At 36.3% G+C, this 17038-nt stretch overlaps 1 protein-coding gene across 1 annotated transcript in view; it reads left to right on the top strand.

Annotated features, from left to right (window-relative positions):
• The window catches only part of ACBD3 (acyl-CoA binding domain containing 3), a 64968-nt gene extending 54787 nt beyond the window's left edge, over positions 1-10181 (top strand). Inside the window, exon 8 of the mRNA XM_037822784.1 lies at positions 6150-10181. Coding sequence (XP_037678712.1) covers positions 6150-6361 — 212 coding nt within the window. The 3' untranslated portion in view covers positions 6362-10181. The remainder of the gene's footprint in view (positions 1-6149) is intronic.
• The last annotated feature ends 6857 nt before the right edge of the window (positions 10182-17038 follow it).

Raw genomic sequence — 17038 nt, forward strand, 5'->3', positions numbered from 1 at the left:
TTTTTCTGGGGTACATAGCTTCAAGCCACCACGGTGTGTAATTATTTTATTTTCTGTAAGTAGGCAAATTTAGGTGTTTTCAAGGACAGCCTAAACTATCTTGGCCTAGGAAGAAGGTTATAAAATATATTGCTTATAATAGAAGTCAGTCTCCTTGATTTTGTTATCCAGAAAAGTCAGAATTTGAGACTTTTCTCTACCCCTGGTAAGCTCTTAATTATTTGTTGACTTGAGAGAGATGTGGAAGGAGTGCCCTATCTATGAAAACGGAAAAAACACCATCACAGTTCTTTGGGACTAACCATTCAGGTGACTTGTAAACAGACTGCTTATTCTTGAAGAGGGTTGGTAATATTGTAGTTTCTCAGAGCTTATATTGGAATAAATTTAGAGAGGTAATGTTGGGGGAGAGTGGAGGGAGCCTCAAAAGGTACACAGTTGATCCAATCATGTTACCACACCACACTGTGGGAACTTGGTATCATGTATAGAAACACACACACAGCAAGTGTGCCATAAGCATTTCCTGAAATTAAGTTTAATTTTAATACATGATTTCACATTTAATATTTAATTCAGTATTCTTTCTATTTAATTTGTATTAATCATTTTTTCAGCTTCAAAGACAGTTTTTATTCCGTCGAACCATCTGTGTGAACCATAAGAGTGTTCCAGAAATTCCAGTATCTCTTATAGACTAACTCTCCCCAGAAGTAGATCAGAAATCTTTTATTACACGGTGGGTCCAGATATGAGCTGGTAAATGTAGAACCATGGCCATGGACCATTGGCATTTATGAGTTGCTTTGTCTTATGTGACACTTGATTTTCAGTCATCTTTATTCCTGAATATCATTAGCAAAATAAAGCATTGTCTATAAATACTGTTGACTGAATGGACTAGAAAGAAAAAATTCAAGAGTGAAGACAGAGAAAAAGAGGTGAGAGACCTGAGCAGATCATCCAGGTCTACTACTATTATCTCAGGTACTCCTCGGCAGCCTCAGTACCAAGGGCTAACCTGAGCCCTGTACTGGACTTCCTAATGCATCACAGGGACTCATTAAAATCAATCTGTTTAAAAATGTGTAAGAAGGAAATATTTTTGTTTGTGTGCAAATTATTCTACTTATAAAGAGCTTTTGAATAATATGGAAGAATTTTGTGTTCAGAAGTGGGTTGAGGTAATACATTTCTCCTGAGTTGGTTGCTGGAGAATTTCTAAAAAGAGGTACTTCTTAGACTGAACTTTCATTTTGTTGTAGTTTTTGGGTTATTGATGTTAGGAAGAGCACTGGTGAAAATCATTGGGGTCCAGCGTCTGTTCTAGAGGTGAGCACCTTGGTGATTCTTGACCTTAGCTCCAATATGTATCCTTAAAATGGATGATAGTATTGTCTACTTTGGTACCCATTCCTAATCATTAAATAATTTGCAGTTTAAATGAATCCATTAGAACCTCTGTATTAACAGTAATGACAGTGGCTTTATTGCCCTTAAGAATTGTTTGCTAAGCGAGCATGATTTTCTCCTGTTCGGAGATTTAGCCCAGAAACTGGGTTTGTGGCCACCATGCCACCACATATTGTCCACATTGTGCACTTTTTGAGGAGTTTTTTTTTACTTGATTTAAGATGGAAGAAGAGTCCAGGGGTTTTGGTTTTGTAGGCTTTGCCTTTTCTTCTTTAGTCTTAAAGGTAGACAGAGGAGTTTGTTTTCTCTGAAGAATTATGGATTATTGTTTCCAAGTTTCCAATCTTGTCTTAAATTGATGAAAGTCTTTAGTTTTGCGGATTTTGAACAGAATTCATATCTTGAATTAACATACCCATCTCTTTCATGGATAATCTATGGGCAGTAGTGTACGTTTTGAGTGTCTCTGGATTTCTCATCTGTACATAAAAGACATTTAATTTTAGATGTTGTTATGTGTTAGGTCCAGAGCCGTTCAAGAATCCACACAATGCAGCAAGTCATGGTTTAAGTAGAGAGTTTAAAGTTTATTAGAGGAAGAAAGCAGAAGAAAGCAGGTGGGAGCCATCAGAAAAGAAAGAAAGGAAAAATGGCTCTGACCTCTATCTGAGAGCAGCACTTTTTAAAGAAAACAACCACGTGGGGAGAGAAGGGTGTTGGGGGAGAAGGGTGCCTGCTGAGTGCATCCTGTGCCTCGATTGGGCAAGTGCCTATCAATTTTTAGGCTGATGGGTTGTTAGGATTCTGGCACATTATTCTTCTTAGAAAAGCGGCTATGTTATCCATCTAGGGAGAGCAGGCCTTTTCAGTTGTTTGTCTTATAGAAATATTTGACCTTGCTTTTACCCGCCTTCTGGGGTTGGGGCGCCACTGTGTTTGAAACAGCCTTGAACAGCCTTCATTCTTTAGTTTACGGGGCACATATTTTCTGTGAGATAAGCAGCATGGCCCCTGGATCAGACATTCCTTCTGTATGTTAGACTCTTTTTTCTGGCATCCGACATTATGGTGAAGCAAATCTGATTTGGGTTTACTTTCATGAGTGTTACCGGCTTTTTTTTTAAGTTGTGGTAAAATTCATATAACATAAAATTAACCATTTTAGAACACCCAATTCAGTACATTCACAGCATTTAGTACATTCACAGTATTGTGCAACCACCACCTCTGTCTAGTTCCAAAACATTTCATCACCCCAAAAGGACACCCCATTCCCTTTAAACAGTTTCTCTTCATTATCCCTTCCTTCAACCCCTGGCAACCACAAATGTGCTTTCTGCTTCTATGGATTTACCTATTCTGGATGTTTCATATAAATGGAATCATCTGATATGTGACTTTTTGTCATTTGGCTTCTTTCATTTGGCACATTTTCAAGGTTAATTCATGTTGTAGCATGAATCAATAATTCATTCCTTTTCTGAATAATATTCCATTGTATGTATATACCGCAATTTGTTTATCCATTCATTCATTGATAGACCTTGGGTTGTTTCCACTTTTTGGCTGTTGTGAATGGTGCTCCTGTGAACATGTGTGTACATGCGTTGCTTTGAGTCCCTTTCTTCAGTTATTTGGGTATATACCTAGGAGTAGGACTTCTAAGTCATATAGTAATTCTGTATTTTAACTTTTTGAGGAACTGTTGAACTGTATTCCTGCTTTTTTAAAAGAAAAATAAACTTTCTATTTTAGAATAGTTTTAGGTTTACAGAAAAGTTGCAAAGAAAATATAGAGTTCCCATATACATCGCATCCAGTTTCCTCTGTTGTTAACATCTTACATTGTACATTTATCATAACTGCTGAACTAATTATTATTAACTAAAGTCTATAATATCCAGATTTCCTTAGTTTTTATTTAATGTCCCTTTTTTGTTCTAGGATCTCATTTAGGATACCACATTATAGTTTGTCATCATATCTCCTTAAGCTCCTATGAGAGTTTCTCATACTTTCCTTGTTTTAAATTCCTCATAGTAACCACTGAGAAGCATCGGCCCATTAATTTGTGCCACCAAAATTCACTTTGCTATGTTATAAACCTGAAAGTCTTTTATCATCTTTTATTTATGCTGATGCTTCCTTGACCTATTTCCTTGATTTCCATAAGATCATCTATTTTTTTATTTAGTCTTGCAGTGTCGTCTTTATGCTCTTCTAGGGTCTTCTTGATATCCTTTGTATCCTGTACTATGGTCTCATTGTTCATCTTTAGTTCTTTGATTAGTTGCTCTAGGTACTGTGTCTCTTCTGATCTTTTGATTTGGGGGCTTGGGCTTGGGTTATCCATATCTTCTGTTTTTTTCATATGCTTTATAATTTTCTGTTGTTTTTGGCCTCTTGGCATTTGCTGAACTTGATAGGGTTCTTTTAGGATTTGTAGACCAATTGAAGTCCTTTTCTCTAATTTATCAGATCTACAGCTTCGTGGAGTACACTTTCTCTAACTAACCAGCATGTGGTGTCCACGAGCCACCTGTTCTCCACAAGCCAGTTCTCCCCTGCTTTGCCTTTGTGGTGAGTGGGGGAGTGAGTCTTGTGGGGTCGAATTGGTGTACCAAGCTTGCGTTTGTAGTTGGTGTTGCGCACCCTGTATATGGGGCGTGTGTCTGGGTGGTCAGGGAGGGGAGGTGGCTCTAACGATCAAATCTTCCTGGTGTTCCTGGAGTTTTAAAGCTGCTGCAATAGTCTAATCCTTCAGTTCAGTCCTGCCACAGTTTGTCTCTGCCACTGACCCACAAGTCCTTGGTATTGGCATGTGGCTCCTGAGACTTGTGAATGGGTCCCTCTTCCAGGCCTTGCACCCCCTGGTCCTCTATTGAGGGATGACTGTGCTATGTCACAGGTGAGTGCCATCCCCCCAGGGTGGTTCTGGGCTGCCGGTCTGTGTAGGGAGGCTCCCAGTCTGCTGAAATGATGTCTGAATGGGGCTTGTTAATTCCCACTGCTCCACCTTCCCAAGTCTGGGACAGCCAGCTGAGGGTGCAGAGAAGGCTAATGTCCATACCCAATTTTGTGGTGTATGCGTGTTATTTGAAGCACTTCCGTCACACTGGGTTGTCTGGGGCAGCTCTGGGCTATGGGGCCGGTGATGGGCAGGAGTGTTTCCTGTCCACCAGGATGATGGTTGTGAGAGGAAGCCCCCCTTTTCTTGGGAAGTTGTGGTGTTTAGTGAATTTTCTCAGCTACTGGATTATTGCCTTTTGTCTCAGAGCTCTCAGTTCTGCTCTTGTCTTGACCTGCCCAAATTGCAAGTCTTTGAGGCTTTCTGTATTGGGCTTCTGAGAGTAATTGTTTTAGAAAATGAAGGAAAGATTAAAAAAAAATAATAATAAAAATAAAAGGGCCCTCCCGGCAGATCTAATGCATTATTGAAATGCTAAGAGACAAAGCAATTAGGGCTATTAAGGAAAGATCCCTGGGGCAGAGAGATCAGTTTTTCTTTGGGTTTTGCAGATGAGGCTGCAGGGCCTGAGCTCTGCCCTTCCCCTTTCTATGTTCACCAGAACTCCAAAAAGCATCCGCTTTTATTTTTGAGTTTGTATTGCTGCTGTTTTTGCTATGCCTGTCTCCTCTCTGCTGGGCTGGCTGCTCTCAGATTCTCTGGTGTCTGGTCTCAGTCTATCTATGGTTGGAGTTTGGATCAGTAGAATGAGTTTCCGATAAGAGCTGCCACTGCAGTTCTCCCTTCTCCTTCCCGGAGCTGACAGCCCCTCCTCCCACGGGACTGAGCCTGGCAGGGAGGGGCACGGATCCCCTGGCCGCAAAAACTTACAGATTTCGCTGATCTCAGCAGTTCGACGTGTTCATGAGTGTCGTATGAAGCATGCCCAAAGTCAGATTGCTCTGTGGTGTCCAGTCCACGCAGTTCCTGGCTTTCTACCTACTTTCCTGGAGGAGTAACTAAAACATACAGCTCACCAATCCGCCAGCTTGCCCCTCCTCCTTGACCTATTTCCCTGAGGCTGTTTATATTTAATATGTTAAACTGAGACTTTTAAGCTGCTTCAAATTTTCTCAGTTATCCCTGTAGGTTTCTAGAAGTTTAGAAACTATACTGGTATAAACCTGTATAATCAGAGCTCATTTTTTACCACTTGGATCATCTTGGGTTACACAGGCTTAGTAAAAATAATTGAGTTTTTGGGTTACCTCTGAATGCCTACTTTTTACTGTGGTTTCCTCTTTTTACTCTTGATATTTAGGATATATGGAAAGCAGTAGTCCTCAAAAGCTCCCTTTTCCCACCTTCCTAAAATGGGGAGGATTCTCATATTGTTGAGAAAGGAAGTATGAGAGCAACCTTTCCTTGGTTATACTCCTGTTTGGAGGAATTAGGAATTGAATGGATGTAGAAGGGAAGAATGGAACCCAGAAATAGGAGCAGTGGTCAGAGCACAGAAAGGGATAGGATGCCGATCACTTACACCACCATGTGTTCCCCCAGTACTCTGAAGGCCCCAGAACAGTGCTTGGTACATAGCAGGTACTCAGATATTTGAATGAGTGAATGAACGAATAAAAAAAAATACATGCTTGCTTGCACATAAATTGTAAAACACCAAGAGAATTCCTAGGAAGAGCAATTTCCTAAAGAACAGAGTTCAGTTGCTTGATACAGATGTGGTTTTCCTGGATCTGTTGATTGACTTACCACTTATTCTGTCTTACAGAAAACATCAGTAGTGAAGAGAAAGCTAAAAAGAATGCCAACAAGCCTCTGCTGGATGAGATTGTGCCTGTGTACCGACGGGACTGTCATGAAGAAGTGTATGCTGGCAGCCACCAATATCCAGGGAGAGGAGTCTATCTCCTCAAGTTTGACAACTCCTACTCTTTGTGGAGGTCAAAATCAGTCTACTACAGAGTCTATTATACTAGATAAAGATGTTACAGAGTCTGGAGTCTAGGGTTGGGCAGAAGATGGCATTTAATTTGGAAATTTCTTTTGACTTTTGTGGAGCATTGGAGTCAGCGTTTACTCTATTGATTTTGGTCTGATGGTTTGCGAATTCTTGTTGGGAATGAGACTTTCTCTGAGACCCTTTAGCTTTAATGCTTCAGGGTTAAAAAGGATCCCTCAGACTCATCTAGTCCTTGGGTGCTGACCAGCAGGGTCCCTAGTGGATGCTGAAGTTATATGACTTACATATTAAATCTCTGAAGTCTCCAAAATAAAACATCCCAACATTGACCCCATTTGGCTGATGGTTCGTCCATTGCTGCCTACTCTCCATGTGTTTTGTGAGAGCCCGTAATTACACTGCCCTCTAATTTGAAATCCTTATGTTAATAGGCTATATCAGACGCAGCTGACTTTGGTTGAAGGTCACCATTTTTAAACCCCAAAAACTTAAGGCCTCACTGATATAATAGAAAAAGTTGTCTCAATTTGATCTGGTTCTGAATGACCCAGATTGCTTTTGCTTTTGGTGCAGCTGTGTTTAGTTCAGAGTTGTATGACAGAGAATTATTTTCTGAGATAATCTTAAACTAGAATATTCAAACCCGATGGAGAATTGACACATCAGGATACATGGTTCACCTCAAATGTTCTTTTCTGTGAGCCGCCACAAATTGTCAGTCCTTTCATCAGTGAAATCTCCAGATTACCAGTAGGAAAGCAAAATTAATTCATTTCTTTTTTGATTTGGCTTTATTGATTATCTCAAATTGAAACTGTTTTCTGCACAACCAGTTAAGGATTTTGTAAACTCAAATTGGCACCTACTGAATTTAAATATTTTAAATCATTTAAGTATAATTTAGTGATGGAGAGTAACAGTGCGCACTAATACAGAAATCACTGCCAGAGACAGTCCATTCTCTTTTAAATTGGTTACTACTTAGGCACAAACCCTTTATGATTCCAGTTTGGACTTATTAGAATTGGAAATGCATATGCACATGCTTAAATTTTATAGCTTTAATCTGTATTATGTCTGTTGATGGGAAGAGGTACATCATTGTTTTCGTCACTGAAAACAAATATGGATTAATTGCCTCAAATTTGTATAAGTGACTAGTTTAGAGATTCTTGTTTTCAGAAGAGAGTGTGGTATAGGTAGAAAATGACAAAGATGGCAATATACACTTAACGTTGTTACTAATATGTTACTGAAATACTTAGATTTTTAAAATTTCAAATCATAAATCACTTCTCATAGAAGGATTTCCATTGATTAGCTGCAGTATATACAGTTCACTACACAAGGGGCTGTTTGAATTTCTTGTGTGCTGCATTTCTTTTCTGTTTTTTAATACTTGGTTTTGTACATATCTAACTCTGTTCTCTTTTGGTTGTTCAGAAACTGGATTATTTCTCCTAAGCAGTGCTTAATTTGTGTTTTTTTAATTTTGATTCAGAAGTATTCCCAGGTCATAGGTGTCCTTACTATTAAATCCAGAACATTTGTCAGGCTGTCAGCTCTCATGTACATATGGTATAGAAACCATGGGGCTAGGCCCTTCCTGGCTTTTTTGTTTTAAATGAGAAAAATACTGTATTTAAAATGTAAAATAAACTTTTAAAAAGCAGGCATTAATATATATTTCTTCCAGGCTTTGATTACAGATTTTGTCCTTACACATGTCAAGATGAATTATCTTCTAAAAATATCCTTGTTTTGGGGAGCAGTGTATGTTACCTTCCATAGCAGCAGTCCCTGTCATGTGTTCATGTCAGAAAATTTTTGGTTTTAAACTTTTTTATTGCCTTTGGCTGTTGATTAGTACAGTACAAGTGTGATTTAAAAAAGATCTTAAAATAATATATTTAATCAATTAAAATGTTTATCTGTAACTTGTTGATGTTTCATTAATATAGTTGCTTTCTGAAGCATTGGCACTGTATTTCATCATTTGGGTAGGAAAAGAAGAAATGTTTTAAATGACCCTTTCTCATTTAAAAAAGGTCTAGTTAAAAAACAACGAACTATTTAATCTCTCACTGATTTAGTTTGTACCGTGAATTACCCTAATGCTTAAAATAGATTTAAAAATTTTCAGACTTCTTGATGTAATGGAAAGCACTGACTTCTTAATGAAAGTGACTTGTTATAAATTGTTTCCCCTATACAACCATGTGTATAGCTTGTTCCTTGAAGTGCATGGAGGTGTCCAAAATAGCTCCTGAACAGCAGCACATATTCAGTAGATGATTGCAAAGCAGCACCCCATTCAATGTTGATTGGAGTGCCAGAAGCTATTCTTTCGAAAATTATCCCACTGAAAAATGCAGGGTGACTTGGATATTAAAAAAAAAATTTTTTTTTTGTAATTTTGAGTAAAAGTGAGGTGATCATCTTGGTATTTTTGCTGAGTAGGTTACCATGAAGCCAGTCTGGAGAAAATTAAGGAGAGCTGTTGATGTATGAGCACCTCTTGGAAACCATGCTGCTGAGTCTTGATCATCTGTTTTATGGAAGAGGAGAAGCAATCAATTAAAAATAATAAATGATTGCTAATAATTCATGATTGCTAATAATTCACTGGGGCTTAGAGTGCAACAGTCAACTTCCAAAATCGTCTTTGCATCTGTCCCCAGCTTTTTCTCAATTCAATTCTGTCAGCAACCTAAAAAAGTGTACATGTATATGTGCCTGGGTTAGAGCAAATCTTAACTTTATTTCTATTCATTGACTTTTCAAAATGTGTGGGAATCGGTATTGGACCTTTATCCACATATATGAGTTTAGGATTCTTCAGTTTTCTTACTGAAAATTTTTCAAGAACAAGTTGATTATTGTCCTTCAAGGCCCTTATTTTTAATATGTTGCATTATTTCAAGTGCTTATTATTTTGTAACTCCCTTTTATAGTTGGCACGCCACTTGCAAGTTGTGACTTGTTTAGGGCACTTAATCCAGAACCAGGAAACTATAAACGGCTGACTTTTTCAGAATTGACTCTGGCATTTGAACTCAGGCAGTCAGACATGGGGTAAAAGTATAAATGGGAGCAGTTAACTCATTTCTGGTAGCTGTAGTGAAAGCTTGTATCTGAGTGCTGAGTTAACTCAATGATGAACTGTTGACTTGCAGGTCTGTGTCTGAAAAGAACACCTACAAACTGGATTACAAATGCTGATTTTTTTTTTTTAACCTTTCCTTAATGGCATTTCCCTACAAATTAGCATTTTTTACTCTTATCCAAGAACATCAATTTAAATATCTCCAGTTGTAAATGGCATACCCTTTTCTAGCATGGCAGAGTATGTAAATGTACGTGTGTTTTTCATAAGGTCTATATTTTGTAACTTTTTTTATTCTAGGTTGTGTCTTGGAGAACTTTTCCTATTAGTAATATAGATCTACTGTGTTCTTTTAATCTTGAGTTCTTCCATAGAATAGCAGTTTGGTCACTTTTCTGTTATTGGGCATTAGGTTACTTCTGATTTTTTTTTTTTTACAAGTGGTGGTGTTCCAGTGAACATCCTTTTATGTGTCTCTCTGCAGATCTGCCTGAGATTTTTTCAAAGGTAGATATTGAGAAGTGGAATTGCTGGATCATAAGTTCTGTGCATTTTTTATTTTACTAGGCACTGCTAAATTATCCTCCAGAATGGCTGGACTAACTTCTACATTCCCACCAGTAGTCTATGAGAAAACTGCTTTTTTCCCCATCAACCCCTTGATGTTATCAGACTTAAATATTGGGTAAAAAAAAAAAAAAGAAACTTCATTTTTGCATGTGTTTCCTTGAAAACTGGTAAGGTTAAGCATCCTTGTTTATTGGTCATTTGTTATTTCCTTGCCTGTAAATTGTGTTTGTATTCTTTGCTCAATTTTCAATTGGGTAATTTTTTATATTGATTTGTTAGCATTTTAAAAATGTACTTTATATACTAGTCATCTGTTATATATGTTTTAAGTATTTTCTCCCAGTTTATTGCTAGTCTATTAAGTTTGTTTACGGTGCTCTGTGATTTTGGGTCTTTGTTTTAAATTATGTTGTCTATTTTATCATCTTTCCCTTTATGACTTTTGCTTATTTCCATATATATATTATACAAGTCTGTTTCTGAACTCTCTTCCTTTTATCTGTTTGTGTACTTATGTGCTAATATCACATTCTAAACTACTATAGTTTTATAATATATTTTGATATAAGGCAAATCCCTCCTGTACTTTTTGTAATTTTCCTTGGCTATTTTTGCACCTTTACTCTTCCTTATGAATTTAATAATCAGCTTGCTCTGTTTCAGGAAAAATCTTACTGGGATTCACAGCGAAATATTTCACTGAATTTATAGATGAATTTTTGGATATTTGGTCACTGATTTTTTTTTTTTTTTTTTTAATTGTGATTGTTCACATACCATACAATTATCCAGAGATCCAAAGTGTACAATCAGTTGCCCCCGGTACCATCATACAGCTGTGCATCCATCACCACAGTTAATTTTTTTTCAATTTTTAGAGCATTTTCATTACTCCACAAAAGAAATAAAGACAAAGAAGAAAAAAAAATGAAAAGAAAACTCAAATCCTCCCATATCCCTAACCACCCCCCTCCATTGTTGACTCGTAGTATTGGTATAGTACATTTGTTACTGTTTATGAAAGAATGTTGAAATACTACTAACTGTAGTATATAGTTTGCAATAGGTATATATTTTTTCCCTATATGCCCCTCTGGTCACTGATTTTTAATGTATCTTAGATTGCCTTTTTAGTAGATTGATAGTTCTTGTTAGTTTTTGAATGGTATCTTCAGTGGAATAGATGGGAGGTACAGCTCTTAAGTGGTCTTTCCTGCCATTATTAGTATACCGACTAATCTCAGGCAACAGAGACTCATAAATACAGTGGCGCAAATAAGAGAATTTGTTTGCTCTATTGTATAGGTCGGAGGAGATGGGATGCAGGGCAGGTAGGTTCCAGTACTTCATGAAGTGGTTGAGAGACCAGAGTTTGTTTTATTTTGTTCCACCATGAGGATGGTGGTGTTTTTGTATGCATGGTTAGAAGCTGACTCACCTGCATCACATTCCTGATTCAGTTAGACACAGAGGGAGAGTGAAGACCCTTATTTCTGTTTACAGGTTATTAGCAAGTATTTAGTCATATGCTCTCTAGCTGCAAGAGCTGTTCGGAAATAGCTCTAGTTGGCCAATCAGTTATGTGGCCAGCCAAACCTCAGAGAAGGGTGAGTGTGTTATGAAAAGGAAAATGGTTTCTAGTGGACAGTTAGCAGACTGCCTCCTGCCCTGGGCATTTATCAGTGGGTTTTTAAATATATAACTTTCCATGACTTTTTCCCCCATTATAAATGCCATACACATTTGTTATAGAAAATTTAGTATACATTTAGACAAAAAGAATAAAACTAGAATTATAAAACTACCACTGAGAAGTAATGGTTATCATCATTTTGGTAACTTTACTTCTGGTCTTTTTTTCTAATTTTCAATTATAATATAATTCTAGCATACAGGAAAGTATAGAGAATAATCTGATGAGTATTCATGTAACTCCATCCATATTGGTCACATCTTATCATTTTTTCGTAATTCCATATGTGCTTCATATCTTGTCTAAGTAAACATTTATGAACGAGTTTTAGCCTTGTGTACCTTTCCCTGATTACCATTTCCCTTTCTTCCTCTCTAAGATAATCATTATCCTGATTTTGACGTTTATCATTCCATGTACATTGCCATTAACAACTAAATAGTATCGTTTTTCAAGATGCTTTTGAATTGTATTTAAATTGATATCATTCAGCGTTTGTTTTTCCAATCCATATTGTTTTTTAATGATATCCAGGTGATTCATGTAGCTCTAGTCATCTATCATTTAGATACTATATGTAACCATGTAGTCCTTCTCCTGCTGTTGAACATTTAGGGTTTTCCCCAGCTTTCCATTGTCATAAATATTCTTGCGCAAGTCTTTGGTGCAAGAGTTTCTCTAGTCTATCAACCAAGAACTAGAAATGCTGATTCATGAGCTATGTGGATTTTCAGTTTTTCCATATATATATTATATGAATCTGTTTCTGAAGTCTGCCCAAAAACAAACCCCCACATCCATGGCCAAACAGTTCCCAACAAGGGTGCCAAGTCCACTCAGTGGGGAAAGAACAGTCTCCTAAACAAATGGGAAGTCTTTACTTTTAAGTTTATGAAACATTCATAGTTTGTGCTTTCTATATTTTCTTTAAGAAGTTTTCCCAGCTCTGAGGATAAAGATAGTCTTCTGTATTTCCTTCTAAAAGTGTGAAAGTGTTGGGTTTCCCATTTAGGTCTCAAATGCATTTGATACTCACTTTGGGTTGTAAGATACTGAGTCTGATACTACTTTATTTTTTTTCATACGGATGACCGATTATCCCAATACCATTCATAGACTAGTTATCCTTTACCTGCAATTTTGTAATGCCACTTATTTTATATACCAAATCTCCATATATATCTATGAATCTAATTCTGGGCTCTAAGTGGTCATTTTTTGGTCTGTTCTTGTACTGGTATCAGACTGTCTTTATTACTTTAGCTTTGCAATAAGTCTTGATATCTGGTGGAGTGAGGATCCTGTCTTTCCCAATATAGTTTTTAAAATTGTTTTGGTAGTTTGGGTCCTTTGCTTTTCCGTATGGACTTTATATTTGTTCATTTTTTCCTTTTTAAATTTTTGAGTATTAGAATATTTACATGGTTCAAGAGGTACAAAGGCTTATCTAATTCCTAACTTCCCACTCTGTCCCTAGCCAGGCAAGGACTCAAGCTTTCCTCCCTGGAGGCAGTCACCATTGTCCGTTTCATGTGTATTATGCATATCCAAGTAAATAAGTGCATATTCATAAATTCTTCCCCCACCTATACTCTATTCTACAATTTTTTTCACTTAACAACTTATTTTGGCAGTCTTTCTATATCAATATATAAGAGCTTCCTCATTCTTTTATATGAATGTATGGTATTTCGTTGTTGGATGGACCAATGGATTTTACTACTTCACTTATAAAGGACATTTAAGTTGTTTCCAGTCTTGTGCCATTCAGATTTGGCAGTGAGTGATCATGTACCTATATTATTCTGCAAGCGTATGTCAGTGTAGTTTGTTTTAGGGGTAAGATTGAGCATCTTTAAGTCTCAGACCTTTTTTGTTGTTGTATAGTATATCTTTATTTTTTAATATCAGGTTTACTGAGGTATAATTTATATACAATAAAAAAAGGACCCTTATAAAATATACAGTTGGATGTCATCATGGCAGTAATTTTCATCTTGCCCTATTGGAGCCAGTCCCTTTTTGCCCCCCTGACAACCACAGAAATCTGATTTCTGACCCTATAGATTTGACTTTGCCAGAATGTCATATAAATATAATCATATAGCATCTTACCCTTTGGTGTGTGGCTTCTTTCACTAAGCATAATGAATGAATGCATTTGAGACTCATCCCTGTTGATGTATCAGCAGTGCATTTTATTGCTGAGAAGTATTCCATTGTATGGATGTGTAACACACTTTATCCATTCCCTTGTTGATATTTGGGTTTTTCCAGATTTTTTGACTATGAATAAAGCTGCTGAAAACATTCATATATAGGTCTTTGTGTAGACATATGTTCTCATTTCTGGCTTAAATATCTAGAAGTAGGTTTGCCAGGTCCTATAGTAAGTGTATGTTTAATTTTTTTATAAACTGCCAAACTGTTTTCCAAAGTTGTGCCATTTTTCATTCCCACAAATACTGTATGAGTTTTAGTCATTCTGCATCCTTACTAGCACTTTGTAGACAATCATGCCTCCACAAATAAATGCGGTTTTAATTCTTTCCAATCTATAATCCTTTTCTTTCTTTTGCTTGCCTTATTGCGCTGACTAGGACCTCCAGTGCAATGTTTAATAGAAGTGGTAAGAATGGACATCCTTGCTTTATTCCATCTTAAGGGGAAAGCATTCAGTCTTTAACCATTAAGAATGAATGATTTTAGGTGTAGGTTTTTCATAAATGGCCTTCATCAGATTGAGGAAGTTCCATTCTGTTCTTAAGTTTACTGAGAGCTTTTATCATCAAGGGATGTTGACTTTTGTCAAATGCTTTTTCTCCATCTATGGAGATTTATGGGTTTTTTTTTTGTTGTTGTTGGGTTTTTTTTTTTCCACTAGTCTTGGTATGATGACTTACACTGATTGCTTTTTGAATGTTGAACCAACTTTGCATTTCTGGGATGAACCCTACTTGGTAATTATCCTTTTTTTATAATAGTGCTAGATTTGATTTGCTAGCATTTTGTTAGAGTTTTATGTCTCTGTTCACAAGGGGTATTGATCTGTAGTTTTGTTTTCCAGTAATGTAATTTGGCCTGGTTCTGGTATCAGGGTAATGAAGGATTCATAAAATTTGTTGAGAAAAATACCCTCTTCTATGTTCTGGAAGGGTTTCTGTAGGGTCGGTATTATTTTTTCCTTAAATGTTGATAGAGTTCTCCAGTAAAGCCATGTAGGTTTGAAATTTTCTTTTTTTTTTTTACTTCTTTAACAGGTTGTCTGTTTTTTCTTGAGAGAGTATTGGTAGTTTGTGTCTGTCAAGGTATTTGCCCATTTTATCAGAACTATCAAATTTTGGCATATAGTTCTTCATATTTCCTCATTTGCTGTTTCATGTCTGAGGATCTATAGCGATGTCTCCTCTTTCATTCCTATTGGTAATTTGTCTCTCCTTTTTCTTGATCTGATTGGCTAAAGGTTTATCAATTTTATTGCTCATTTCAAAGAATCAGGTGTTGGTTTCATTGATTTTTTTTCTTGTTTTTTATATTTTAAATTTAATTGATTTGCCTCTTATTATTTCTTTCCTTTTACCTGTTTTGGTTTTAATTTGCTTTTTTCTTTTTACTGAATTTCTGAAGGTACAAGCTTAGGTTATTGATTTGAGGTCTTTCTTATTTCTTATATAATCGTTTAAAGCTATAAATTTCCATCTAAGCACTGCTTTAATCTGCATCTCATAAATTTTGGTATGTGTATTTTTGTTTGCATTTAGTTTAAAATATTTTTTAATTTCCTTTGTGATTTCTTCTTTGACGTGGTTTTTTAGGAATAGGTTGTTTAATTTCAAAATATTGGGGATTTCCCAATTTTCTTTTCCTGTTCTTGATTTTTTATTTAATTCCAATGCAGTTGGGGAACATATCTTGTATTACTTCAGTCTTTTTAAATTTATTGGGACTTGTTTTATGTTCCAGAATTTTCTCTCTTGGTTGATATTCCATGTTCACTTGCATAGAATGTATAGTCTCCTATTATTAGGTTAAGTGTTCTGTAAGTGTCAAGCAGGTCAGTTTGGTCAATAGTTGTGTAAAGGTCTTCTGTATTTTTACTGATGTTATGTCTCTTTGTTCTATCAGTTATCAAGAGAGGAGTGCTGAAATCTTTAACGAAATTGTGGTTTTATCTATTTGTCCTTTTGGTTTTATCAGTTTTTGCTTAGTGTATTTTGAAGCTTTTATTGGGTGAATACACGTTTATGATTATGTCTTGTTGAATTGACCCCTGTAGTATGTAATGTTTCTCTTCATCCCTAGTTCTATTCCTTCACATAAAGTTTATTTACTCTGGTATTAATACGAACACTCGAGCTTTCTTTCAACTAAAGTTTACATGGTATCCCATCCTTTTATTTTTTTTTTTTTTTTTTTTTTTTTTCATTTTTATTGAGATTGTTCAGATACCATACAATTATCCAAAGATCCAAAGTGTACAATCACTTGCCCCTGGGTACCCTCATACAGCTGTGCATCCATCACACTTAATTTTTGTTCAATTTTTAGAAACTTTTCATTACTCCAGACAAGAAATAAAGTGAAAGATGAAAAAAGAAAAAAAGAAAAGGAAACTCTAATCCTCCCCTATCCCTAACCAACCCCCCTCAATTGTTGACTCCTAGTATTGAAATAGTACGTTTGTTACTGTTTATGAAAAAATGTTGAAATACTACTAACTGTAGTATATAGTTTGTAATAGGTATATAGTTCTTTCCTATATGCCCCTCTATTATTAACTTCTAATTGTATTGTCATACATTTGTTCTGGTTCATGAAGTGATTTCTAGTATTTGTACAGTTGATCATGAACATTACCCACCATTAAGAATCAGACAATACCACCAATGTCAAGTGTCTAACATGCCTCCCCTATCCCCCCCTCTTATCTGCATTTACCTTAGTATATCACCTTTGTTACATTAAAGGAAGCATAATACAATGATTCTATTAGTTACAGTCTCTAGTTTATGCTGATTGCATCCCTCCCCCAATGCCTCCCCATTTTTAACACCTTGCAAGGTTGACATTTGCTTGTTCTCCCTCGTAAAAGAACATATTTGTACATTTTATCACAATTGTTGAATACTCTAGATTTCACCAAGTTACACAGTCCCAGTCATTATCTTTCCTCCTTTCTTGTGGTGTCTCACGTGCTCCCCATCTTCCTCTCTCAACTGTATTCATAGTTACCTTTGTTCAGTGTACTTACATTGTTGTGCTACCATCTCCCAAAATTGTGTTCCAAACCACACACTCCTGTCTTCTATCACCCTGTAGTGCTCCCTT

Source organism: Choloepus didactylus, chromosome 2 (genome assembly GCF_015220235.1).
Source record: "Choloepus didactylus isolate mChoDid1 chromosome 2, mChoDid1.pri, whole genome shotgun sequence".
Lineage (NCBI taxonomy): Eukaryota > Metazoa > Chordata > Mammalia > Pilosa > Megalonychidae > Choloepus > Choloepus didactylus.